Source organism: Ips typographus, linkage group LG4 (assembly GCF_016097725.1).
Source record: "Ips typographus isolate SLU linkage group LG4, UJ_Ityp_2.0, whole genome shotgun sequence".
Taxonomy (NCBI): Eukaryota; Metazoa; Arthropoda; class Insecta; order Coleoptera; family Curculionidae; genus Ips; species Ips typographus.
In genome coordinates this window covers 4,704,451-4,726,389 of record NC_138425.1, presented here as the reverse complement: position 1 = coordinate 4,726,389, position 21,939 = coordinate 4,704,451, and the positions used below count along the sequence as shown (strand labels likewise).

The following is a 21,939-nucleotide window of genomic DNA, read 5'->3' as shown; positions in this document are numbered from 1 at the left end:
GCGAAAGAAAATAGACAATTTGGTAAGAATAATGTTTATTAAATTTAAATCTTGAGTAAACAGTAGGGAAATTATCTACAAGTATACAAATGGTTCCATAAGTTCACTATATAATAACAATTTTTAGGTAAAATCTACACCGTTACTAACTACATTTCCTAGGTAGTTTTTACAAAAAAAATGTCGTTTGCAACTGGTACGTACGCGGGTTTCGCAACTACCTGTTGGATTTAAATATATAACAGGGAACAAACTAAATATCTTTTAAATTTCACTAGGATTTATTGCATTAATTCCATTTTTAAATGGGTATATAATCGATGAGGAGAGAAAATTGCGCGTTTTTTTTTTTCGTTCGTTATTCTAAAGCAAAACTTGAGAAAAATAGTGTCCATAGAGAGCAAAATGCATTAAAAGTGTCACATTCAGATATATCCAAATAAGACAAAGAGGAAGTATAAAAAAGTGATATATGGCAAAAATCAAAGTAAAATGTGATGACGTAACGTTTTACTAGATTTTACTCTGATTTTTGCCATATTATATGAATTATTTCTTGGAAATTATTTAACAGATAGTAATAATCGTAGTAGGAAGTTATAGTTTGATTGAAGAAATTGACAGTAAACAGTTTTGATAAACAGAAAAGTCCAGAGTAACTCATCAGTCTTACTTGAATATCCCTAAAAATATCTATAAAACGTCTACCTTTTTATTAATATTTTATTTTTAACAAACTTCGTTGCATAAATGCGTTTTACAAATCGGATCACAATTGCAGTTCATATAGTGAACACTATAAAGCGTGAATATAACAAATACGATTTAAACATACAGAATTTGAACGTCACAATTACTATTATAGAAATATAATAATAATTATGAGGTCCACAAGGCTGCAGATTAATAACACTAACAATGTCTGCGTATAGCACTCAGTCTAATATTTAAAAAATGTCTGTAAAAGTACTTCATTAAAATAACTAGGTATTTAAATGTGAATGGTCCACTTTGTCCACAGAATTAGCACTTTTAACGCAATATATTCTTATAAATGTCTAGAATACAGGGTTGTCCATTTTTTAACAAAGTAGCCAAATTACTAAAATGCTTGAAAAAAAGTACGTTGTCACAAAAAAAGAATAACCTGGATGGTATGGCTTGCCAAACTATCTTAATTATGTATTGACAATGTTGAAAGAGAATTGCGAGAGAAAGAAAAATTGCTTTTTTATGTATACCAAAATTCAGACAAAGTTGGTATGACATGACAAATCCCAATAACTTTGTATAGCTGTCAAACTCAGTTTTTAAAAAGTTTACTGGGTATTTCCAAGATTATTTTAGAGATTTATTTAGAAGAAAATTTAGACACCTCTGGCAGTTCCAAAAGGATTCTAGAGGCTTCTGGCAATATTAAAATATTCTTTAAGGATTTAAGATCCTCATAAAGGAAGGCTTTTGACAACTTTTACAAGGTTTTCAGTAGTATTTAGAGTCTGGCAAAGTTTAGGATCTTCTAGGAGGCCTCTGGCTTTTTAAAAAGATTTTTGAGAGAGAGATTTATGAAGTTTTGAATAGCCTATCTAGCTTTCTTTTAAAAAACTTAAAATTTTTTCTACACTGACAATCCTGCCAATTTCTCGACTGTGATAAGTCATCATAAGATAGTTAAATTTTTAAATTTCAGCAAGTGCTTTATAATATAAATCAAAATAGTATCATAAATCTACAAATAATTTTGCCTTTCTGGTTAAAAAATGCTACATCCCTGCATAATAATAGGTAATAAATATCCCAAAATATTCTTCTGTTAGTTTGGGACTTAAACTGTTTGTCACTAAATTGTTAAAATTGGTCTAAGTATATTAATGGATTTTATGATCAAAGTAAATACTTATTAATCAATGAGACAAGAATAAGACAGCTAATATTCCTTCTTGAATTAATTATCTCACTGAATCTGTCAGTAGCAAAAACGTTCTAAAACTTAGTTTCTGATATGCGAAAAAACCATGTAATTAAAGTTTTAATATGTAGATAATCCACTACAGTGGAAAAAGATATGTTGGCTTAGAAATTATGGTCATGAAGCACTTTTGCAGATGTCTATGTCTTAAGATTAGGGAAATTATCTATTTTGGTAACACTAAAGTTCAAATCTACAATTATTGATATGCTGTTGGTGATGTAACAATAAGTAAGGAATGTTGTAGATTGAAAAACAATAATTAAATGTGTAATTATTCCGTATAAAAGCTAATAATAATTGTTAAACAAATACTGAAATATTTAAGGCTTAGTGAAAATGCTACTGAATCTTTCATTCAAATATTGCACTTTTTAGCATTTTTAAAACACGAAAACTACAGTTACTATAGTAAAACAACTGTTGATAGTTCTGTTGTCTTTTGTCATTCCAATAATATTGTGATTGTAAGTTGCTGAAATCAATTAGCAAATTGAAGTATGATTTTTTTTAATGAAAGACTAATCTATTAATCAAAGGAAGCCTTTTATTGATGACAATTTTAGTTATTAAAATGTCGTTTTGCATTTAATCATCTACTTCAGATTAGTGGCAACTCTGACTTGGTCACATTGTAAAATACTGCTCTCCCTCAATTAATCCCTTTGAACTTTTACTACATACCTATTAGCACCATGTGTGAATAATAAAAATAATAAATACTACTAAGAGTAAAAATAAATTATAAAATTTTGCAAGGGATTGATCTAATTAGATAGTAAAAGCTGGAGACAAATTTGTTGCAATGATAGTTAAGGAAGATAAGAAAACAATGAAATGTTCCATTTGGAAACAGTTAGATGAAGAAGGTGTCAAATCCCTTCACATGATTTCACATTTATCTTTAGCCACACGGCTGTTGGCTTTTCCACCCACATTCAAGCTAACATTACGAGATTTTTCGAGATTCAGTAATTCTTGAAATAGTTGTTTTACATTATGGTTGGTTTTTGCAGATGTCTCCATAAAGCTTATGCCCCATTCTGCAGCTTGTGCCTGACCTTCAGCTGTTGACACCTACACAATGGTTAATTTTTATGTATTAAAAGATCCAAAAAAAGTGCAGGTAGTTCTATAAAATTATGTAGTTTCAGCAAGAAAAAATACAAAAATATGTCAATGTCAATTTTTCATATTAAATAAAAGATTAAAGAAAATTTAAAAAAATCAATGAAAATATCAAATTATGCCTCTAACAGAGAGGAAAACTGCCACCTATAACAAAATAGTGCTATTTGAGGAACAATGTGTTGTTGATCAAAAAAGTGCCTAAAACTGCTTTAAAATGAATACAAAATATATGCAAAGAAAACAAACCCACAAATTATTGTACTTCTGAATGAATCAGGGATAATCTGTAATGAAACAAAAATAAGCTTTTCGTGGCAGGATAATAATGGAAAATGTTTTAAATGTACCAAGGTTTTAGCTTCATTTTTACAAGATGAATAGCAATCAGAAGAACATAAAGTAACCAGCAGGTCTTTATTTTATGAAAGACACAAAATTTAAAAGATAATCTTCAATGTTTACCTTTAGACAATAGTAGTATTGCTACTACTTTCTCACTTTTTTAATTTTAAGATCAACAGTAAACTACATTTTTGTGAAACAAATTCATATTTTAAAGATTTCCTATACTTACCTCTCTCAATTCAGCACTCTCATCACATTTATTTCCAGTGAGCATAATTGGAATTTGGCTTAAATCTGGTCCTTTAATTTCTTTTATTACTTCATAAATTGGCTTCAGTTCTTCCAAACTTTGTCTACTACAGACAGAATAAACCAAGATAAATGCATGACCTGAAAATGGCCCAACATTGGCATTATTTTCTTCAGAGAAAGACTGGATGTTTACCTTTGCTTATGGATAACCTTTGCATAGCCGGGAATTGATGAGAGCCAGTGGTGTCAGTAATTTGAAGAGTACAGATGTTCTTGTTGCAACTAATAACCTACAATTTCAAAGGTACACTATGTAAAAACTGAATCTTGGTATACAAGTATTATAAATCACTTTTACTCACCCCAGAGATCAAAAAAATAAGATGGTCAAGTAAGATCAAGCAACAAAATATACTGAAAAAATACAAAAAAAAAATATTGAAAAGCAACAACAAGCTCAAAACATCCTGCCATGTAGAATGCAAAGAATATGAATTAAAAATAAATACTGGTGCAGTAAAAACAGAACAAGACACTTTAGCTCATTGATTTTACATACTTGTCTATATGTGTCTTCAATGGTGGGTATGTAACTTTCCCTAAAAGTGCCCTTTACAAATCTGACCACCAAGGAACTCTTCCCCACACCACCAGCCCCAAAAACGACCACCCGATAATCGTTGCTCTGTTCCGGCATCCCAAAAATTTTGTTTTTGGGAAAAACAACTTTTTGTGGATTCACTTTAGGTTATATTATTCCACTCTGGCCACTCTATCGATAGTAAAATTGCATCTATCCATTGTATACGGCTGCATTAGAAAAGTAACAAAAATTCAAAATAATTTAAATAATTTGTATGAAAAATTGCACATTATGCGAATTTTTCCAAAGCAGAAAAAATTGTAATTTGTATTGATTGGCTGGTTTGACAGTTACAAGGTGGGAGTGGTGGGGCGTGATTAAGCTCTGTTTTTCTCTCAAGTGTGCATGCACTAGAATGAGACAACAAGATGTAGAGTTCACTGACATGACTCCACTAGAGCTGAGGTATGTAGCAAGTGGCAACGCAAGAAGTAGTACGCCTGTAAACTGCATACACAAGCACTACTTGTATCAGAGACAAGCTTGTATTGTATAGTACACAAATTGTGAAACTGTTTATTTTTTCTTTTTTTTAGCCTTCTGTTCTGAAATATGGCAGCTTCAGAGAGTATAACGACTTTTGACTAGGTATACAGAATCAGATTAATAAATCAGTTTCTAAAGAGTAGGTAATAAAAGGAAAACAGGCTTTATCACCAAAATATCATTAAAAGATTGCACACGTCCAATGTGGTCCCAAATAAGTGACAGTAAACACAGTAGAAATTCTCTACATATTTCCCATTCCTATTCCTACTCCTTAAATTGGCAAACATGTCCAATGTTGCCAAGCCTCCTACATTCGTGTACTGTGTCTAGCTGGTACCAGAAAAACTGAAAAATCAACAAAACATAAAACACAAATTCTAATGTGATAATCGCTGTCATTACTATTATTAAGTATAAAAAAAATAAAATACATATTACGTATAGTAAAAAAAGTTTTTTATTTCTACCAAAGACAATTTCTCCCACTGGCAAAAATGGTAGAGCTCGAATCAGATGAGAAAAGGCCACCGCATCATCAATGACGCAGTTTTTAAAACTATTTCTTTCTCCTTCTACAGTTGCCGTCGCATTAGATATAATCAGAGGCGTCCTATTAAAATATTCCCGAAAATAAATTGTTAAGCGGTCAAAAAGCCACTTGGCAACGTAGTATGGTTTTTACTTGGACACAATTAAAACAGATGCGGCAGCAGCCAGGGACAGATGGACCTTTTTATATGCTTTTACTAGCCGGCACTCTAAAAGGTGTTGCCAAGTTTAAAAAAATGTAGTGGCGAACAGGGAGACTTAGGGGATTAGGTTAGGTTCCGTTTTAGTCTGGTGTTTTGGTTGTATTGTTGATGGTCGCAGTTGAAGTTCACACAGTGTTATGAATGAAAAACGTTATTTTGTCATAATGTCTTCCAAAAAGGTTGGAAGGAAAGGTGTTATCATACACAGCCAAGGCCGTGAAATCGTCAGTAACGTCTTACAATTTATGAAGAAAGAAGCAGAAGGAGTTTCCATTCCTTTGAAAAACTTTTTGTCTTTTATTTTCTTTATTAAAAACGAAGAAAACGTTTCATTTTACTGATAAAATAATAGCACACCACTGACTGGCTGCAACAACTTGGAAAGTAACGAGAGCAGCAATATTTAAAGCGAGACGTACAGAGATCGTGACATCATCGTTTGATGACGCCTGTGGCCTTTTCTTAGCTGATTCGAGCTCTAATGCAATAGTGATTGGAAATGAGATCAGTACTAAGTATAATTACTAAGTACTAAGTACTTCATGTTTGTAGAGTATTTGAATACACAGGCAAATGCTTATACATAAACATTTTCATTACTATAAGTTTTGTATTGGCCAATGAGATTTTTTTCTATCCGGTCGCCGCGCCGGTCCCGTATTAAATTAAGTAGTGGCAACATAGCATGCCATGCTGGCATTACGTTCGCCTGTCGTAAACGCTGTCAAATTTGCAGGCAAACAAAAAATGGATGCCTGAAAGGATGACTATCAAACCGATCCACCAAAATCGTATAAAATTTAATGCTGTATGAACCATCTAATCGCAGAATGATTGAATCAATATACTATGAATAAAGAAAAAACAGAATAATTGATTATTAATACATAGAAAAGCCTTTAAAACCGAAACTCCGACTAGAGAAAAGATTCGTTTATAACAAAAAATTCGACTTCATTTTGAGTGCTGTGTTAGTGATTGGGTTGTTCAGTGCCGCTCACTTGTGATTTTAAGCTGAGGTAAGCTTTGTTAGCCCTATTAGTTATTATAAAATGCATTTTTAGTTGTATTTAAAAAAATCTTATTTTTAGACCCACCCTTTGGTAATTTTATGGTGCTCGCCATTTTTGTTTATTTGGTTCAAGGTCAAAAACGTCAACATATCAAAAATTTTAAAATTCACTTTTATTTTAATTAATAAACTGCTTTGATGAGTTATCTTCATGTTAAAATTTAATTTCTGTTTTTCCTCATAAAGTTCTTGTAGAAAAACTGTATATATTTTTTTCTATGTAAACATAACCTCAACATGACAAACAACTTAAGCTACAATTTGTTACTTGTAGGAGTTTTAAACCCATTGGGGCCTGTTCCAGCTACTATGAGCTGGACTTGGTTCATGCGCGTGTAAAATGGAAAATAGCCCCAATGGAAAACAGGACAAATGTAAGAGGGTTAAAAAGCGTAAAACCAGAGATGGGGTTGCTACCTCGGTAGCCAATAAGCCACTGGTAGAATACTCTGATGTAAGTTCAGAAGATCTTTCAGAGCCGGAAGCTGGTGAAATACAGAGTGGTGAAGAAGCTGGTGCTATTTTAAGTAATACAGAGGACGGTGAGGTTGCAGAATTTGGTGATTATCCTGAAGATTTATATGCACCAGCAGAAGTCATGCATAGGGACAGAAGAAGTTATCTGTTGGAGGAAATGTATATAAGAAATGCAGCTATGGTTATGAGATCACCAAGTAAGTTTGTCTATTTGTTAATAATTACAGAAATTATGAAGTAACAGTTTTTGTGAGGCTTCTATTGAGTTTTTAGATTGGTTTAGTTTTTCTTATTAAACTGTCTGTCTGATAATTATGAATATTACAGTTCAAGAAGCAATTCTTATAGGTACATCTATAGTTTTCTACTTTTTTTGTAACTTTTTTAAAAAGTAGGTATACTCTTTGGTTAAATGGTTATTATCATTTATGCTTCTTAAGTGGATAATGTGGACTGTAGTTTTTAAGTAGTGTAGGGATACAAATAACCTTGGTTTGAGCAAAAATAAGATACAGGAATCTTAAATTTTGGTTAGTATTCTATAAAAACTAGTCAAACAACAATTCTCAAACAAATGGTATACTTTATTTCAGATATGTCAATATTAGGCATGTTGCAATATTGCAATTGTATTTCTGATACTGATCATTATTCTGCAACACCTTTTTCTACCAATTTTGAGTAATTTATAGGTATAAAGGACAAACAGATTTTTGCTACCCAACTCTGTAACTTACTAGGTTCTTTCTTTCTTTTCTGATCATCAGTTACCCTAATTGCATGATGTGGAAATCAAATCAAATTTAAAATAGTATTATTTTTTTCTTCTAAACAGTATTTGGTTATAATAAACTAGGTTCTCTCTCAGTGGTAGGTAGACCAGGGCTAACACAATAATTATTGTTTCTACTTATAACTTACACAAGTCTGTATTTATTTTTGCTTTTTAATTTTTTTTAAATCAGGGTCTTATCCTTGGCTCCATTTTATTGAGTGCACCCTTAGTAATTAGGCCATTAAGAGCAACAACCAAAATTAATTTCTGAAATTAGCTTTATAAAATGTTATCTTGATTCTTGACACATTTGTATAGGATTTATTTATGCAGAACAAATTTAATGCATGCACATACACATATTTATTTTGGTAGCCTGGGGTAGATAAATATTTTCCTTCTATTCATATTAATGATAATACCTATATAAATTTTGACATTGTATTACTAGTAATTAATTGTGATAAAACATTAGTTATTTGGTTGTAATTTGTTTATATTGCTTTTTGTGCACTAAACCAGCATGCTATTGAAAAATTATTTAAGAAGAGAATTAAGATGGTTTTGACTTAGCTACACTGGTATTTTGGACAGAAAATTGTGATTAAAATATGTCATTTTTGAAATTTGTTAATGTGGCAGAGTAGGTACCTTAGATTTCTTAAGTTGTTGTGTATGCTCTAATGCTTAGTCTACATGTGCTGCATTTGTATAAATCACAGCATATTGTAGGCCGCCGACATCGCTTAGATCCTGCTATGATAGCACGTTCTCCTACACCACCATTATTAATCACTTCACGGGAAAGACACGTTTCCGCATCCGATTCGTCAAAATCAAGCGATATGAGACGTCGCATTGTGGAAGTTGTTTCTCCTTATCCATCTGTAGAGGATTATCAAACTTTAGATAAGAAGAAGAAGAGAAAGAAAGATAAGAAGCATAGGAGAAGCAAGAAATCAAAGAAAAAGAAAAAAAGAAAACATAAATCAAAGAGTTCCAGTGAGGAAAGTGACAGTGATTCAGGTTGGTGCTAATTTTAAGTTTAGTGTATGTTAAGCCAAATTATGTTTTGTATAAAGGTGAGTCAAAGTCAAGCAGTGCAAAAACACCCCCCAGAGTTGAAGAACCAGTTGCTGAAGAACAGCCAAGTGAGTGGGATCAAGTTGAACACTCACAAACTGTTGGTAAGTGAAATGATTAATGTAATACATATCCGAATGTTGGTATCTTGGTTTACTAGAAGTTTGATTTGAAATTTATCTTAGAAGAGGTTTAAATAAACATTTTTATTTTTTCTGGCTCACAAGAATATTATGGAATAGTCTCCGATAGTCCAGGTAAGCACCCTAATTTTCTTCTAAATTATATGGGCACTGAAATCCTTAAAAAAAATGCGATAACTGCAAAAAACATGATTTGAAACATTCCAATGTGTTACGTTTATCCACGTTAGGTTTCAGTGCTTATAAATTTCAGAAGCCAAAATTGATACAAGTGCCTGTTCACCAGTGTCGAATGACAGTCACATAGCCTCACCAGAACCACAGTCACCACCTTCTGCAACTCCGCCTTTACGGGTTTATAGAGATTATCGGGATTACCCTAGGGAATCGCCGCATACACCTCCCTTGCATGCCCACCATTCTAACAGGTAGGTGAAATGACATTTAGAAGACAGACATTGGCTTAAAAAAAAAAAACAGTTTTTCTAGGACTGTGTCAAACCATCACATTACTGTAGTAAGAGATGTAACTTCTCCTATTATGGTTGAGGAATACAGTCGACATTCGCCAGTTCCAAGGTAAGGTAAAACTAAAATGACATGTTTTTCTTAATTATAATTATTTAAATATTTGATAGTACGAATTGATTTTATAATCAATTAAAAAAAAACTATTATACCTATACACTTCTTGAAACTGCTTGCCCTCTAAGCTTGAAAAAAATGGGATGTTTGGAGGTTTTAAAAACCATTTTTTAGTAAGGCACTTTTTATTAATGAACACTTCAGGAATTGGTTTTATTTATCCTATAAATCAAATGTGCTTATTTTTATTGATTATTTTGACTTTCTAATGATGGTAGATTATTGGATGATTATTGATTCTCCCCGTTATCTACTCGAACTTAAACTATCAAGTGTTCTGACACACACAATTTATCCAAAACACGAATTTGCGGATTTCATTTAGTACGCAACAAGAATGATTTTGAAAGGATTTGGGTTTTCAAACAAAATTGCATTTCTTTGAATGCTGTGTCTATTTTGACTCTGTAATTTTAACTTAACCCTACTAACCAAATATCCAAGATGTGGATCAATCTAATTTAATGTGTTTTGGAAATCAGAGGTGATTTTAAGGCTGTTTTTGAGGCTAATTTTGGGATCCTGTTTTTTTCTGTTATACCTGTTACCTATGCAGAAAATCAAACAAAAATGTTATGACATTTTGTGTAGTAATAGACAGATTAATGTAAAAGACAAGTGTGACCCTGTTCTTTTATTATTTGTCACATTTGGGGCACAAAAGTAGAAAGAATTGTGAACAATGTGCTTACCAATAAATCAATATCTTTTGTTAAGGGTTGCAGTAACAAAATTCAAGTAAAGAAAAAAAACATTGTTCTTTGTTAATATAAACTGCTTACGGAAAAGATCGATACAGCATATCTTATGGCAATTTTTAGGACAACGGACTGTATCTCCGAAACGCCTCAGCCGAATTTAATGAATAAAAAAAGTTGTAAAAGAAGGTTTTTTGTGGAACTAGATTATACAGTGATTTCTTCACCGGTATACAGGGTAAAGAAAAAAGTGCTGTAAATTTCTTAAATTTCAATCCAGTGCATTTGATAGTTAGGATAATTTTAGAACCTTTTTTTTGTGTCATAATGGTTGATATTTCGGGACATGTTTGGGGTTTTTTTAATTTTTGACCTATAAAAGGAATTACGGGGTATTTTCGAAACTGACGTACTTTTTTATAAATTACTCTGTATCTCTGGAATACCACGACTAATTTTACGGAGATGGTAAAATTAGTAACGTATGACGGAGGTTAGTACAACATTTTGTTAGTGTGAGGCAAAATGTGAAAAATTTAATGGGGTTACAAGACAATAATTACCGAAAGTTTACACGCACTTATACGTTACCCTGTACTGCAGGAATACTGACGATAATTTTAATAAGATGATGAATGAATGAAACTAGGGGCATGTTGATTAATAAAGGCATTTTTATAAAATCGTGCCAAAAAGTACACATTTTTAATGATTTTTAGTGCAAAAAAATATGTACTTTTACACTTGTTGCATAAATAACTATTTTGTTGTAGACAAAAATGACACATTATCTGCTATGAGTATTGATATTAAAACCTCAAAATAACATCAATTAATTTTTTATATTCTCCTTCACGTAGAACCTTAACCCCTGAGGTGATATCACATAGTAACCACAAGCATTCGAGCATCCGATCGTCGTCTCCAAACAGTAAGAGACGTAGAGATGCCCATCGAAAACATAAACGGGAAAGGGAAAAGGCGAGAGAGAAAGCTCGAATGTCCCGGTACGATTGGTAACGTACTTTAAGACATGTTTGAATAATTAGAAAATGATTTTCAAGGAGTCGAAGTCCGCATGCTCGAAAAAGGTCTAGATCAATCAGTTATGGTCGAGCTAGACATCATAGTATATCACCTAGTCGAAGTTCTAGAACTAAGAGGTATAAATCGAGAAGTCCTAGGAGAGGACGAAGTCCCAGGTATGTTAAAGAAATTCCTTGATTAATTGTTTTGCTTTAAGTGACTTAATGTGAGGTCAAGTTTATTGCCATGTTTGTCACCTCTTAACTGTAGTTCTTATTTATTGTGTAGGCATCGGCATCGTAGTCCATCAACACACACTTTAAGGGCATCAAGATTATCAGATAAAATTACTGACACGAGTCTGTTTGCTGAATTAGTTAGACACAAACACAAAAATGAACTAATTCAACTTGAACAATCCCTTAAAGCTGACGTCATTAAAGATGTAAGTTTCATATATTTACGTTGCAGTGATACCTGAAGTGTAGCGTGTAATATTTCAGTCAAAAGAAACTACAGAAACCATCACAATCGACGATGAAGTTGATAGCAAACGGGACGACTATACATCATCAACTACGATCGCAGTTCCAATGGACATTGATGATATTCCCATTCCTGAGACAGCGCCCATAAATGTTGAACCTAAAAAGAGTGAACCGGCTATAGCTTCTAACAATAGTGAAGCATCTAATATTTCGCTTGAGTCGCGTTCTGGCGAAGCGCAGCCAGAACCGATGGAAACTAATTCGATTAAGACCAAACCCAAAAGTGTGACGAAACTGCCCATGCCTCCTGGGATGGAAGATACAGAATTGGAAGCAATTGAATCGCCTCCAAGTAGTATATCGTCTCCAGTGTCTTCACCCAAAAGAGAGAAAAGCCCTCCGCATAATACAAGAAAGAGCATAAAAGATTTACCAATGCCACCTGGTAAGCAATTTTACGATATAAACTAAGTCAGTACTAGTAGTATACATTTTTTATTTATAAAAAGTAAGTAATGCAGAAGAAAAAGAAGTTGTAGAGGCATAATTTTCACAAAAATCGGATTTTACTTTTTTTCTTAAGTTTTGCAGTTGTCTTGTGATCTGTCTGTTTGTCTACTTGTGTTTTATGATAGTGCTTCCCAAGATGTTCTTGTAATGTTTCCTTAGATTGCCTTTTGCAAAATTGTATCATGATATCCGATCTGCGACTTTTTGTATTAAAAGTGCTGTCTATCGGAAGTAAGTAGTAAAATGGTGAAAAGATTATTTTGCAAATAATGCAATGGTCAAAAGGGTACTGTGATATTTTTAGATCGAAAGATATTGATTTGACGTAATTGTCATTAGAAAAAAAAAACGGTTCCAATAATGGTCAAAGTTCTTGAAAAAAAAATCTATTTTCGGAAATATTTAGAAAACGTTTCTATGGATTTTAATGAAACTTGCTTGCAGTGTCTTGGTTCAAAAATTGCGATGCATTGATTATTATTCAAGGCTTTAGTACTCTTGATAAAATATTCTAGCCTTCATAGTTATTCCGCAAACAATGTTTTTGATCCCCTGCTGTTTATCATTTTATGCCTTTACTTATTGCAAATAACGTAGCCACCAGTTAATTTGATAACTATAACTAAACTAACAAACTTTTGAGGTTGGTCTGACAGTTCCAAAAAATGTTTAATGAAGAAATTACCGACATGGTCAATTATGATCTTTTAATATCGTGGATACTATTAGATTGGTTTAAAATATGGTTTTTTGTTCAAACGGACGTGGAGTACTGTTTTGCGGCCGAGAAATTTTCGACCATCAATAGCAGTAAAATCAGACGCTTTTTCCTAATGACAATTATGTCAAGTCGACTTCTTTTGATCTACCCGTAACCGTTTGATCATGTGCTTGCTGGACACCCTGTATTAGTGCTGAAGTAAGACATGGCAAGTGTCAAAGTTTCTGAACTTGTACTTGGCAGTTAAAATATGGCTAACAAAACTAATAATGGTTTCGATTTTGAGTGGTTGGTACTTGATTCTTAAAACGGTGATAATCTAGGGAAGAAAAACAAATCTACCTTCTACCTTTGAATCTTTCTACTCAGTATCAAGTGGATTTTTATTCAATCACTTTAATATTCGACTAGGTAACAATTTATCTTAGATTGAGCTTTTTTTGCCGCGCAGTGCATATCGTACATCCAATTCAATATCGCCGCAAGTTTAAATTATCATTTCAGTTTTTTAGTAGGTCTTTACTCAATTATTTTTATCAGAATCAAAAAAGGCAATCCTGCTGACTATGCTAGTCATACTAGCATTAGCATAGTCAGCAGTATCAAATTAATTTGAAATAATTGCTGTTTTTCTTCTGCAACTGCAAATATAATTTCACAATTTAATCAACTTATTTTACAAAATAAACCTAAAGCAAAGTAACCCACTCACATTGTAGTGCCTGTTTTTTTGCGCTATTATTTTATTGACTGCTTCTGTGGTTTGAAAAAAAACTACACTTTTTACTTTTAGTAACACTTCAGTAATTTTTTAGTGGTACCTGGAACAGAAGAGTTAAGCGGAGATGACGACGATATACCATCAACGCCTCCAAGAAACATCGCAAAAAAAACAGAAAAACCTAAAATCGCCTTAAAAACTAAATCAGTTAAGCGACCTAGAATTCTCAAAAGAAGAACATCTAGGAATTTCCAGATGAGTGGAAAAGACTGGGGCGAACGATGTGTAGACATGTTTGAGGTTATAGCGCAAATTGGAGAAGGTTAATATGAGGTTTGGTTTATCTGACTTGGTGACTGTTACTTGGTTCAATTGTAGGAACGTACGGACAAGTTTACAAAGCCAAAGATGTGCACGCCAAGGAACTGGTGGCATTAAAAAAAGTGAGACTGGAAAATGAGAAGGAAGGTTTTCCCATTACAGCCGTTAGGGAAATTAAAATACTACGACAGTTAAATCATAAGAATATCGTTAATCTTAGGGAAATTGTTACTGACAAACAGGATGCCTTAGATTTTAGAAAGGTATGGTTCTGTTTTCTTTAGTGTAGGATTGTTGTGAATTCAGTTTATGTTGCAGGAGAAAGGTTCATTTTATTTGGTGTTTGAGTATATGGACCATGACTTAATGGGCTTGTTGGAATCCGGGATGGTGGATTTTAACGAGTTAAATAATGCGTGCATAATGAAGCAACTGCTGGATGGCCTTAACTATTGCCATAAGAAAAATTTTCTTCACAGGGATATCAAGTGTAGCAATATTTTAATGAACAACAAGTACGGTGAATTTGCTTATTACAATGCAACGGTTATGTGACAGTTTTTTTTTAAATTAATAGAGGTGAAGTGAAATTAGCTGACTTTGGTTTGGCTAGACTGTACAATGCTGAAGATCGGCAGCGGCCTTATACGAATAAAGTGATTACTTTGTGGTATCGGCCGCCTGAATTGTTGTTGGGTGAAGAACGATATGGCCCGGCCATCGACATTTGGAGTTGCGGATGCATTTTGGGAGAATTATTTTTGAAAAAGCCACTATTTCAGGTAAGTCACGTTTTTAATTACTATGGTTTATTAAAGTAGTTTATTATCATCAGGTAATACCGCACAGTTGTTAATGATTTTTCTATTTAAACTTTAAACGAATATTTTCTAGGCTAACGCTGAAATGGCTCAACTGGATAGAATATCAAAAATTTGCGGTACACCAACGCCGGCAGTGTGGCCGTCGGTTATCAAATTACCACTGTTTCACGCCTTAAAACCCAACAAGCTGCATCGGCGAAGACTGAGAGAAGATTTTGTTTTCATGCCTTCCGCGGCTTTGGATTTATTGGACAAAATGTTGGAGCTAGATCCGGACAGACGAATAACCGCAGAGGACGCTTTGAAAAGCTCCTGGCTGAAAAACATCAATCCTGATCAGTAAGTGATTTTAATCATCATCTAATGTTTTATTATTTTGTCAATAATTTCATTATTATTAAGTGTGTATAGGATTGGATTGTCTGATGTACTTAGCTCAATGTGTGGCGTTTTTTTTTACATAAATTTATATTATGAATTATTATATGAAAAATTCAGGAACTAGATAAGAGAGTAAAGTAATTTAAATAAAAAATAATGTGCAACCAAAGGCTATGTAGATCCAAAAAAGTTTGAAATTTACCTGGTGCCTTTAACTATTTGAACTAGTATAAACCATGTTGCCAGTATTTACTACGTACCTAGTAGTGTGTTGTTGCTATAGTCTGTTCAGTGTTTTTTGACTGTGTTTTAGAAGGTTTATAACGCTTGTAGAGGTTTTTGGCACTTTTTAGAAAATTCTCAGAAACATTTAGAGGTCTCTGGCAATTTAAAACAATTCTAGGAAGGTTTAAAACAATTGTAGAACCCTCTGGCAGCTTGAACAAAGTTCTCAGTAGGATTTGGAGGTCTTGGGCATTTTCAAAATGACCCTAGAGTATTCTGGCAATTTGAATCAAGCAAGTTTTTCAAGCCACTTTTTACTTTTACAGTCTATGAAGTTTTGATACAAGGATTTGTTCCTTTTTACTGCTCTATTTGAGATGACTCATGCTATTTACGAAACATTTATTCAACCGTCAAACTGAATTGGCTTTTGAAAATAATACAAACTCATTGAATTTTAACTACTTATTTAAATTTACTATGATTTTGTATAAGTATCATTTACTTGGTATCTCCAAAAGCATTATTAACTTTTAGACTACAGTATATTAGGTTACCTCTGTCATCTGTTTATGGCCCTATTTAACTGTAATATCATAAGACTGACTTGAGAAGAACCGATAACATGTAACTTTGTGTTTATAGAATTCAGGCTCCAGAACTACCAACATGGCAAGATTGTCACGAATTGTGGAGCAAGAAACGTAAACGACAAATCAGGGAACAACAAGAAAGTACCCTAAATTTGCCGCCGGGAAAACCGCCGGTGTCACAACGACCAGAAAAGTCCACTGACAAAATTGAGGAAAACGAAGGAGGGTGAGTTTTCGAGCATTTTACCAACCGCCTGTCTTGCTCCTAGGACGCTTCCAGTAAAATCGAAATTGAATTATTTTACGTTTACCTTTAGCTTTGTCGTGGACGGTTAATTTTTCTGTAAAAAATTGGACGTTTACCGCGTAAGAGCGAAACGCAACGGGTAAACTTAAAACTAATTCAAATTATAGTCGCATGCATGAATGACCATTGTGATACACTACTGCTTCCTTCGGAGGTAACTTTAAGATGCATTGTTGTTTTAGTTTTAAAACTTAAAATATTTATACATATAGGTTTAAATGATGAGTTTCACACTGTACAGTTAAGTGAATATATTATAGTAATTGTAATTGGATCTATTAAGAAAAGCAAATTTCAGTGCAGGGGCTGCATTGTATGTAAATTTTTATTTGTAGATGGAAAAATCAAATTTAGTAAACATGTTTAGTGTTTGTAACTGAAACTTATATGAAAATAAAAACTAGAAGTGTATCTTTTTGTACTTGGTCGCTAAAAAAATAAAAATATCTCAAAAATTACTAAACACAAGAAGTTACATAGCACAATAGTTCAATTGTTATTCAATTTTCTTGTTAATTATTCAAAAATAGGCTATCTGCATGTGCTTACATAAATAATTTTTGCGGGGTAATATGCAACGATTATACTGACTAGCTATTGTTGTAATCAAATTACAAAAAATGTTGACGACTACAACAGACACGAAGAATTTTTAATATCAAAATTGACATGTTTAAAGAAAAGTTGAACCTTTATAGCTCCAAGTTCCTTGTTCTTAGCCTGCATTTGTCCTATTGGATTACTTCATTAATTGTTGTTTTTTATTAATTGAAAAGAAACCTATTAAAGAGTGGTGTATAAATGGTATTTCCATGCTGTGATCATTATCAAACAAACAACTCCACTTACAAAAGTGTAGTTTTTTACTACATTTGCTACTCTTCCCATGTTTTTTCTCGTGATTTCTACAAATTTTTGGGAACATGATAGTCGACTTGCTTTGTCCGAACCGTAAAGAGGTATCAATCAATTCTGAAAATGGATTTTTTTTTTAAATTGACAGAACTACGAGAGATACTACTAATCAAATTAGACTGACGTATATAATTGACGTGTGATTATTTAAATTGATAGAAAAAAGGAAAATTTTATTGGTTTGGACACATTTATTTTTTTTTGTACTCTTACTTTTACCTTTTCCCGTACTTGCAAATTTATTACTCTCAAATGTTTGTCAACTCACTCATTTCTTAGGAATTTTACTGTTTTCCAGATCTCAACAATTAAATTTATGGTAAAAGAAGTTCTATTGAGGATTATTGACAGAGGTGTATTTTGTTTCTTCCTATATTGGTACTGATTATTACCAAGTGCAAAGCTTTTTCCAGTCACACTTTTTTGCATCCAATCCTTAGACTGTACACTTCACGTTTGTTATCCAACTACTAAACTAAGCTCTGTAATGCTATCTTATTAAGGTCTAGTCAGAATTAAATTGAAAATATTCAAATTTTGACTTATCGATTTTAGTATACTACACGCGATTTTTATATTTTTAATAGTCACTTAGTACGATTGTGTCAATCTTTTGTATAGCATCATTTTTTATTATCAGTAGTGTTAGATTGCTAACCGAGACACTATAAAAAATCACATACATTTGTAAAAAGTCAGGTTGTGGATTTAAATTTTCAGGTGAATATAAGTTATATATTGATCCATATATTAGGGTTGCTGTATATTTTGAAATCAATCTAGAAAAATGTAAAAGTTAGTTCAATATTGTAATCTTGTATAGTAAACCAGGTATTGTTTGTATTTATTATAAAACATAATATAATAATAATTGTGCATAGGTTAAATTATTACACTTCAAGCGCCTTATCTAAAAAGAAGAAACTGCAGCAATACTAACTTGCAAGAGTTTGAGTAGCCTTAATTACAGAAAACCTACTACTTCTACTACTAAGGTTTTGCAGGCAACAAGTTGTTATTATGTACTATTTTTCTTTATTACAAAAGAATAAATGGGATTATTTATTTTATTTTTTGTTTTTTTTGTTTTCCAGTGACACAGTAGAACTTTACCTTTTCAGTTCGATCTGTAGTTGTTTTCTTTCTATTGTCGGGACTTAAATGCTTTGCGAAGGTTTTTTAGTGGTAAATCGGGGTTGGACGCAGTGTATAGTAGCATTTTAGTGCCTGAATACCGAAGAGTAGGTATATTGTTTTATGTTTGTTTTGTTTTTTTTCTTCTCTCTTTATTTTATTTTTTCTTCATTCACCTATTAGAACAAGTTAATAAAACCAGCATGTACTGCTTGTAAAAAATATTTTATTTTCTAGTATTTTTTAACTTTGGTAGCGTCGTTTGTTGCAGCTCCTCAAAAAATCTGAAAATGGAAGCGTACGATGCAGCAGTGCTATCATATGCCTTGGCCACAGCGGCTATTAAAGGAAAACCACCAAGTTTATTAGGTATGTCAACTAATAATTATTATCAATATTAATTTAATACTTTGTAACGCCTTTGTATAAATTTCAAAGACAAATTGTCTTTTAAGTAATCCAGAATGAGTAGAACTAATTATGCCTATGTAGCCGCTATTCTTTAGCCACTTACATTATGCAACTTAGTTCTAAAGATCTTCACACATGTGGAGTGTTTGCGTACGTCATAACACTGTTGGCAGTTTGCGATTAGTCAAAAAAGCTGCTTTAACTAGCAGTGCTGCTATTTTCCCAAATGCTGCACAAATGGATTTACCATTACCATAACAGGTGGCAAATTATGACAGTCTAGTGTTTGGCAGACGTTTCGAACTTCTCAACCTCCCTCTGTCTTGTCACCTTTTTTTTCTACCCATAGTTATCTTTCTTTCTCGCTTCCCTTTTTTCGCTATTACCTTTTACTCTTCTTTTCATTCATCCTCACTACCCTCTTTTTTTACTTTCTAAGCTTCTGCGCCTGTTCTGTAGCCTTGTTGTTGTGTTTAACAGTCAATTTCGCTTTTTTGTCCTTGTCACGTTTATAAACATCAAGCGTTTTACTTTATTTTTTGCTGAACGTGCCTATCAAAAGTTTATTCACTTTACTTTAAAAACTGCCGATTAAACATCCTTGGATCTTGCTTCCTTTTCATTTCATAGCCGTTGTTGCTTCTTAACTGCAATTCACTTCGTAAACTTACCTAACCTTGAATAGTCTTTCTGTCCGTCTTGCTCCCGCGTTTTCGCTGGACGCCAACCCTTCTAGCTATGGAAGTAACCACCGTTAACTCCGTCGACTTAAAGCAGCCTAAAAAAAAGCATCGCGCTCCTTCTAAACGCGCCAGGGATGCTGCTAGAATCGCCGCCTACCGTCTTCGCCTCCAAATGGTACTTGCAGCCAACCCGGAGACTCACCAGTCTGCAGATTCGCCCCCTGGACACCCGGAACAGGAACCCTCTTCCCAGGCGCCCCTTTGTGCGCTCATTCTTCATTCTCATTGGATAAGCTCAACCAAAAAGGCCCTGGGCGTTTTCACCAGACTAATGCGGTCCTGTGTAACTAATTGCACAATAACTAATTCCAACCAGTTATCAAACACTTATCAACATTGCATGCATAGTGTTACCAAATCATTGGGAGAAACTTTTAATAGATTGGGAGGTATAGTTAAAATTTTAACCATTTTAAATAACGAGTTGGACATAGTTTTTTGCAGTTATTTACAGTTACTGCCAATTTTTTTTGCATTATGTTTGCAAGGTAGAAATGACACTGCAAGTTTTAAAATGTTGTCCAATAAGTCTGCTTCTTAGCCTGCCACTTTTTAACTCGTTTTGGAGAAATTGGTTAGTTACAAAGTGGTTTTTTAATGAAGTTTTAGATATGATTATTTCGCATACAGTGTATTCTAGAAAGTTCTATTTTTAATTTTTATAAACCTCTTTTTGACAATGACAAGAAAAGTTTAACTGACTGAGATTTACGCTTTTTTATTCGTACTTGAATACACTTCTCTGAATCTTTTTCAGGAACAGCACCTGGCGCACCAAATTCAACCTCCAGCAGTCCCAAAGATGAAGACCTTGACCCTAGAAGATTCATGTATCAAGTACTCTACAATTTGGAGCAAATGCTCGTTAGTAAAACTCCCATCCAGTTATCCCTATTAATGGAATTGTGCAGTTTAAAACGAAGTGAGGTTAGTGTTAAAGGAAGAAGATGGGCAACCAGAAAAGACCAAAATATGCTTGTTTTAGGAGGAATCAGTTATTGTGTCGTGCCTAGAAACGTTGCTAACTGAGCTACGTTCAATCTGTAAAGCAAATCCTGGTTCGATACATTTATTAACTTTTCAATGTGATGGTGAGTTTGTTTTATATTTTTTTCAGTGTACGCACAATGTGTGGCTAACACAGTTTGCCATTTAAACTCGCTAAACTGTACAGGATGTCCTAAACGTCAGTAAAAACGAGGATAACAATGTCTAAGAAATGGTTTTAATTCAAGTTCAAGACAATTTTGACTAGAACTAATTTATTATTATTTGATGTCTGCTTAGTTTTCACTATTTTATATCCACTTATATATTAATTGGTTTTCAAATATGTTTCTTTTTTATAGAAGACTACGTTGGTTTATCACTGAATACTGAAAAGGTGTGCAAAAGCTTATCCGACCTGTTTCGCCAGTTTGGTTTGCAGGTCGGCTCTACAACTGTCAAACAATATATGAAGAGATCATCCTACTAATTTAATTATAATAGCTCAGATTTATTTATATCAGCTAAGCAGGTTAATATTTAGGGTCTCAATCCTGTTTTTACTTATATGGCTTGTGTATATACAGATTAATTGTGGGTATCAAATATTAAGTTGTAATTATTTATATGAAATGGCCGGTTAATTGGCAGAGAAACAAAGATGTCACAGGCAAAGTGAATTTAAATATTATTTGATTGCAAATTTGGTTTTTTTAGCTTTAAAAACAACGCATGTAACAGGTTTAGTTTGTTAAATAAATATATTTGAAATCTAGTATATGATTTTATTATTGCACTTTGTTTATTAAATCGGTTAATTAAAATAAAAATCAAATGCAATCCGAAAGGAAAACATGGCTGTCATTATTTTAATTCAAACACACTGTAGGATTTAAATTAAGTATCTGTTTACCTAAATCACATTTTGTAACAATTTTGAATTCTGTTTTTAATTATAATATTAATGTTTGTGGACATTCCATCAGCCAAATAACACACTATAAATAAATACATCTAACCCGGATCTTTGACGTGGAATTAAAAGAACTGAAGCTCCACCTCATTGATAAATATTGCAACTGCTTCTCAATAAATTAATGAGATTGGTTTACGTCTTTAAAGCCATCACAAATGACCCTTAGACTTCGGTCCTGAGAT

The 21,939-nt window shown here is 33.0% G+C and overlaps 2 protein-coding genes and 1 long non-coding RNA gene across 3 annotated transcripts; 2 read left to right on the top strand and 1 right to left on the bottom strand.

Annotated features, from left to right (window-relative positions):
- Positions 1-18: 18 nt before the first annotated feature.
- LOC145728662 (GTP-binding protein Di-Ras2) lies at positions 19-4,607 on the bottom strand. Its single transcript, XM_081979073.1, has 4 exons — positions 4,257-4,607; positions 3,891-3,987; positions 3,675-3,835; positions 19-3,046 (listed from the first exon to the last, which is right to left on the bottom strand). Exons 1-4 carry the CDS (start codon positions 4,392-4,394, stop codon positions 2,852-2,854), a joined length of 591 nt encoding a protein of 196 aa, XP_081835199.1. The 5' UTR covers positions 4,395-4,607; the 3' UTR covers positions 19-2,851.
- A 1,687-nt stretch (positions 4,608-6,294) lies between these two features.
- Cdk12 (Cyclin-dependent kinase 12) lies at positions 6,295-21,556 on the top strand. Its single transcript, XM_081979094.1, has 21 exons — positions 6,295-6,600; positions 6,928-7,327; positions 8,638-8,931; positions 8,988-9,092; positions 9,216-9,245; positions 9,385-9,559; positions 9,612-9,710; positions 11,335-11,481; positions 11,539-11,676; positions 11,789-11,945; positions 12,004-12,433; positions 14,035-14,262; positions 14,319-14,524; positions 14,580-14,776; positions 14,839-15,043; positions 15,156-15,424; positions 16,337-16,510; positions 18,912-19,009; positions 20,552-20,721; positions 20,780-20,885; positions 21,144-21,556. Exons 2-21 carry the CDS (start codon positions 6,994-6,996, stop codon positions 21,269-21,271), a joined length of 3,690 nt encoding a protein of 1,229 aa, XP_081835220.1. The 5' UTR covers positions 6,295-6,600; positions 6,928-6,993; the 3' UTR covers positions 21,272-21,556.
- Positions 20,048-20,495, top strand: LOC145728687 (uncharacterized). Its single transcript, XR_014178141.1, has 2 exons — positions 20,048-20,183; positions 20,239-20,495. It is a non-coding gene; the product is annotated as an uncharacterized LOC145728687 (long non-coding RNA).
- Positions 21,557-21,939: the final 383 nt, after the last annotated feature.

Bases quoted from the DNA above. Each gene is read 5' to 3' on its own strand.
- LOC145728662 (XM_081979073.1), bottom strand. From the start codon at position 4,394: ATGCCGGAACAGAGCAACGATTATCGGGTGGTCGTTTTTGGGGCTGGT. The intron at 3,836-3,890 runs GTAAACATCCAG...GGCCATTTTCAG, and splicing joins AAGGTTATCCATAAGCAAAG to GTCATGCATTTATCTTGGTT. The intron at 3,047-3,674 runs GTAAGTATAGGA...ACCATTGTGTAG, and splicing joins AGAGTGCTGAATTGAGAGAG to GTGTCAACAGCTGAAGGTCA.
- Cdk12 (XM_081979094.1), top strand. From the start codon at position 6,994: ATGGAAAATAGCCCCAATGGAAAACAGGACAAATGTAAGAGGGTTAAA. The intron at 8,932-8,987 runs GTTGGTGCTAAT...TTTTGTATAAAG, and splicing joins GGAAAGTGACAGTGATTCAG to GTGAGTCAAAGTCAAGCAGT. The intron at 20,886-21,143 runs GTGAGTTTGTTT...TCTTTTTTATAG, and splicing joins ATTAACTTTTCAATGTGATG to AAGACTACGTTGGTTTATCA.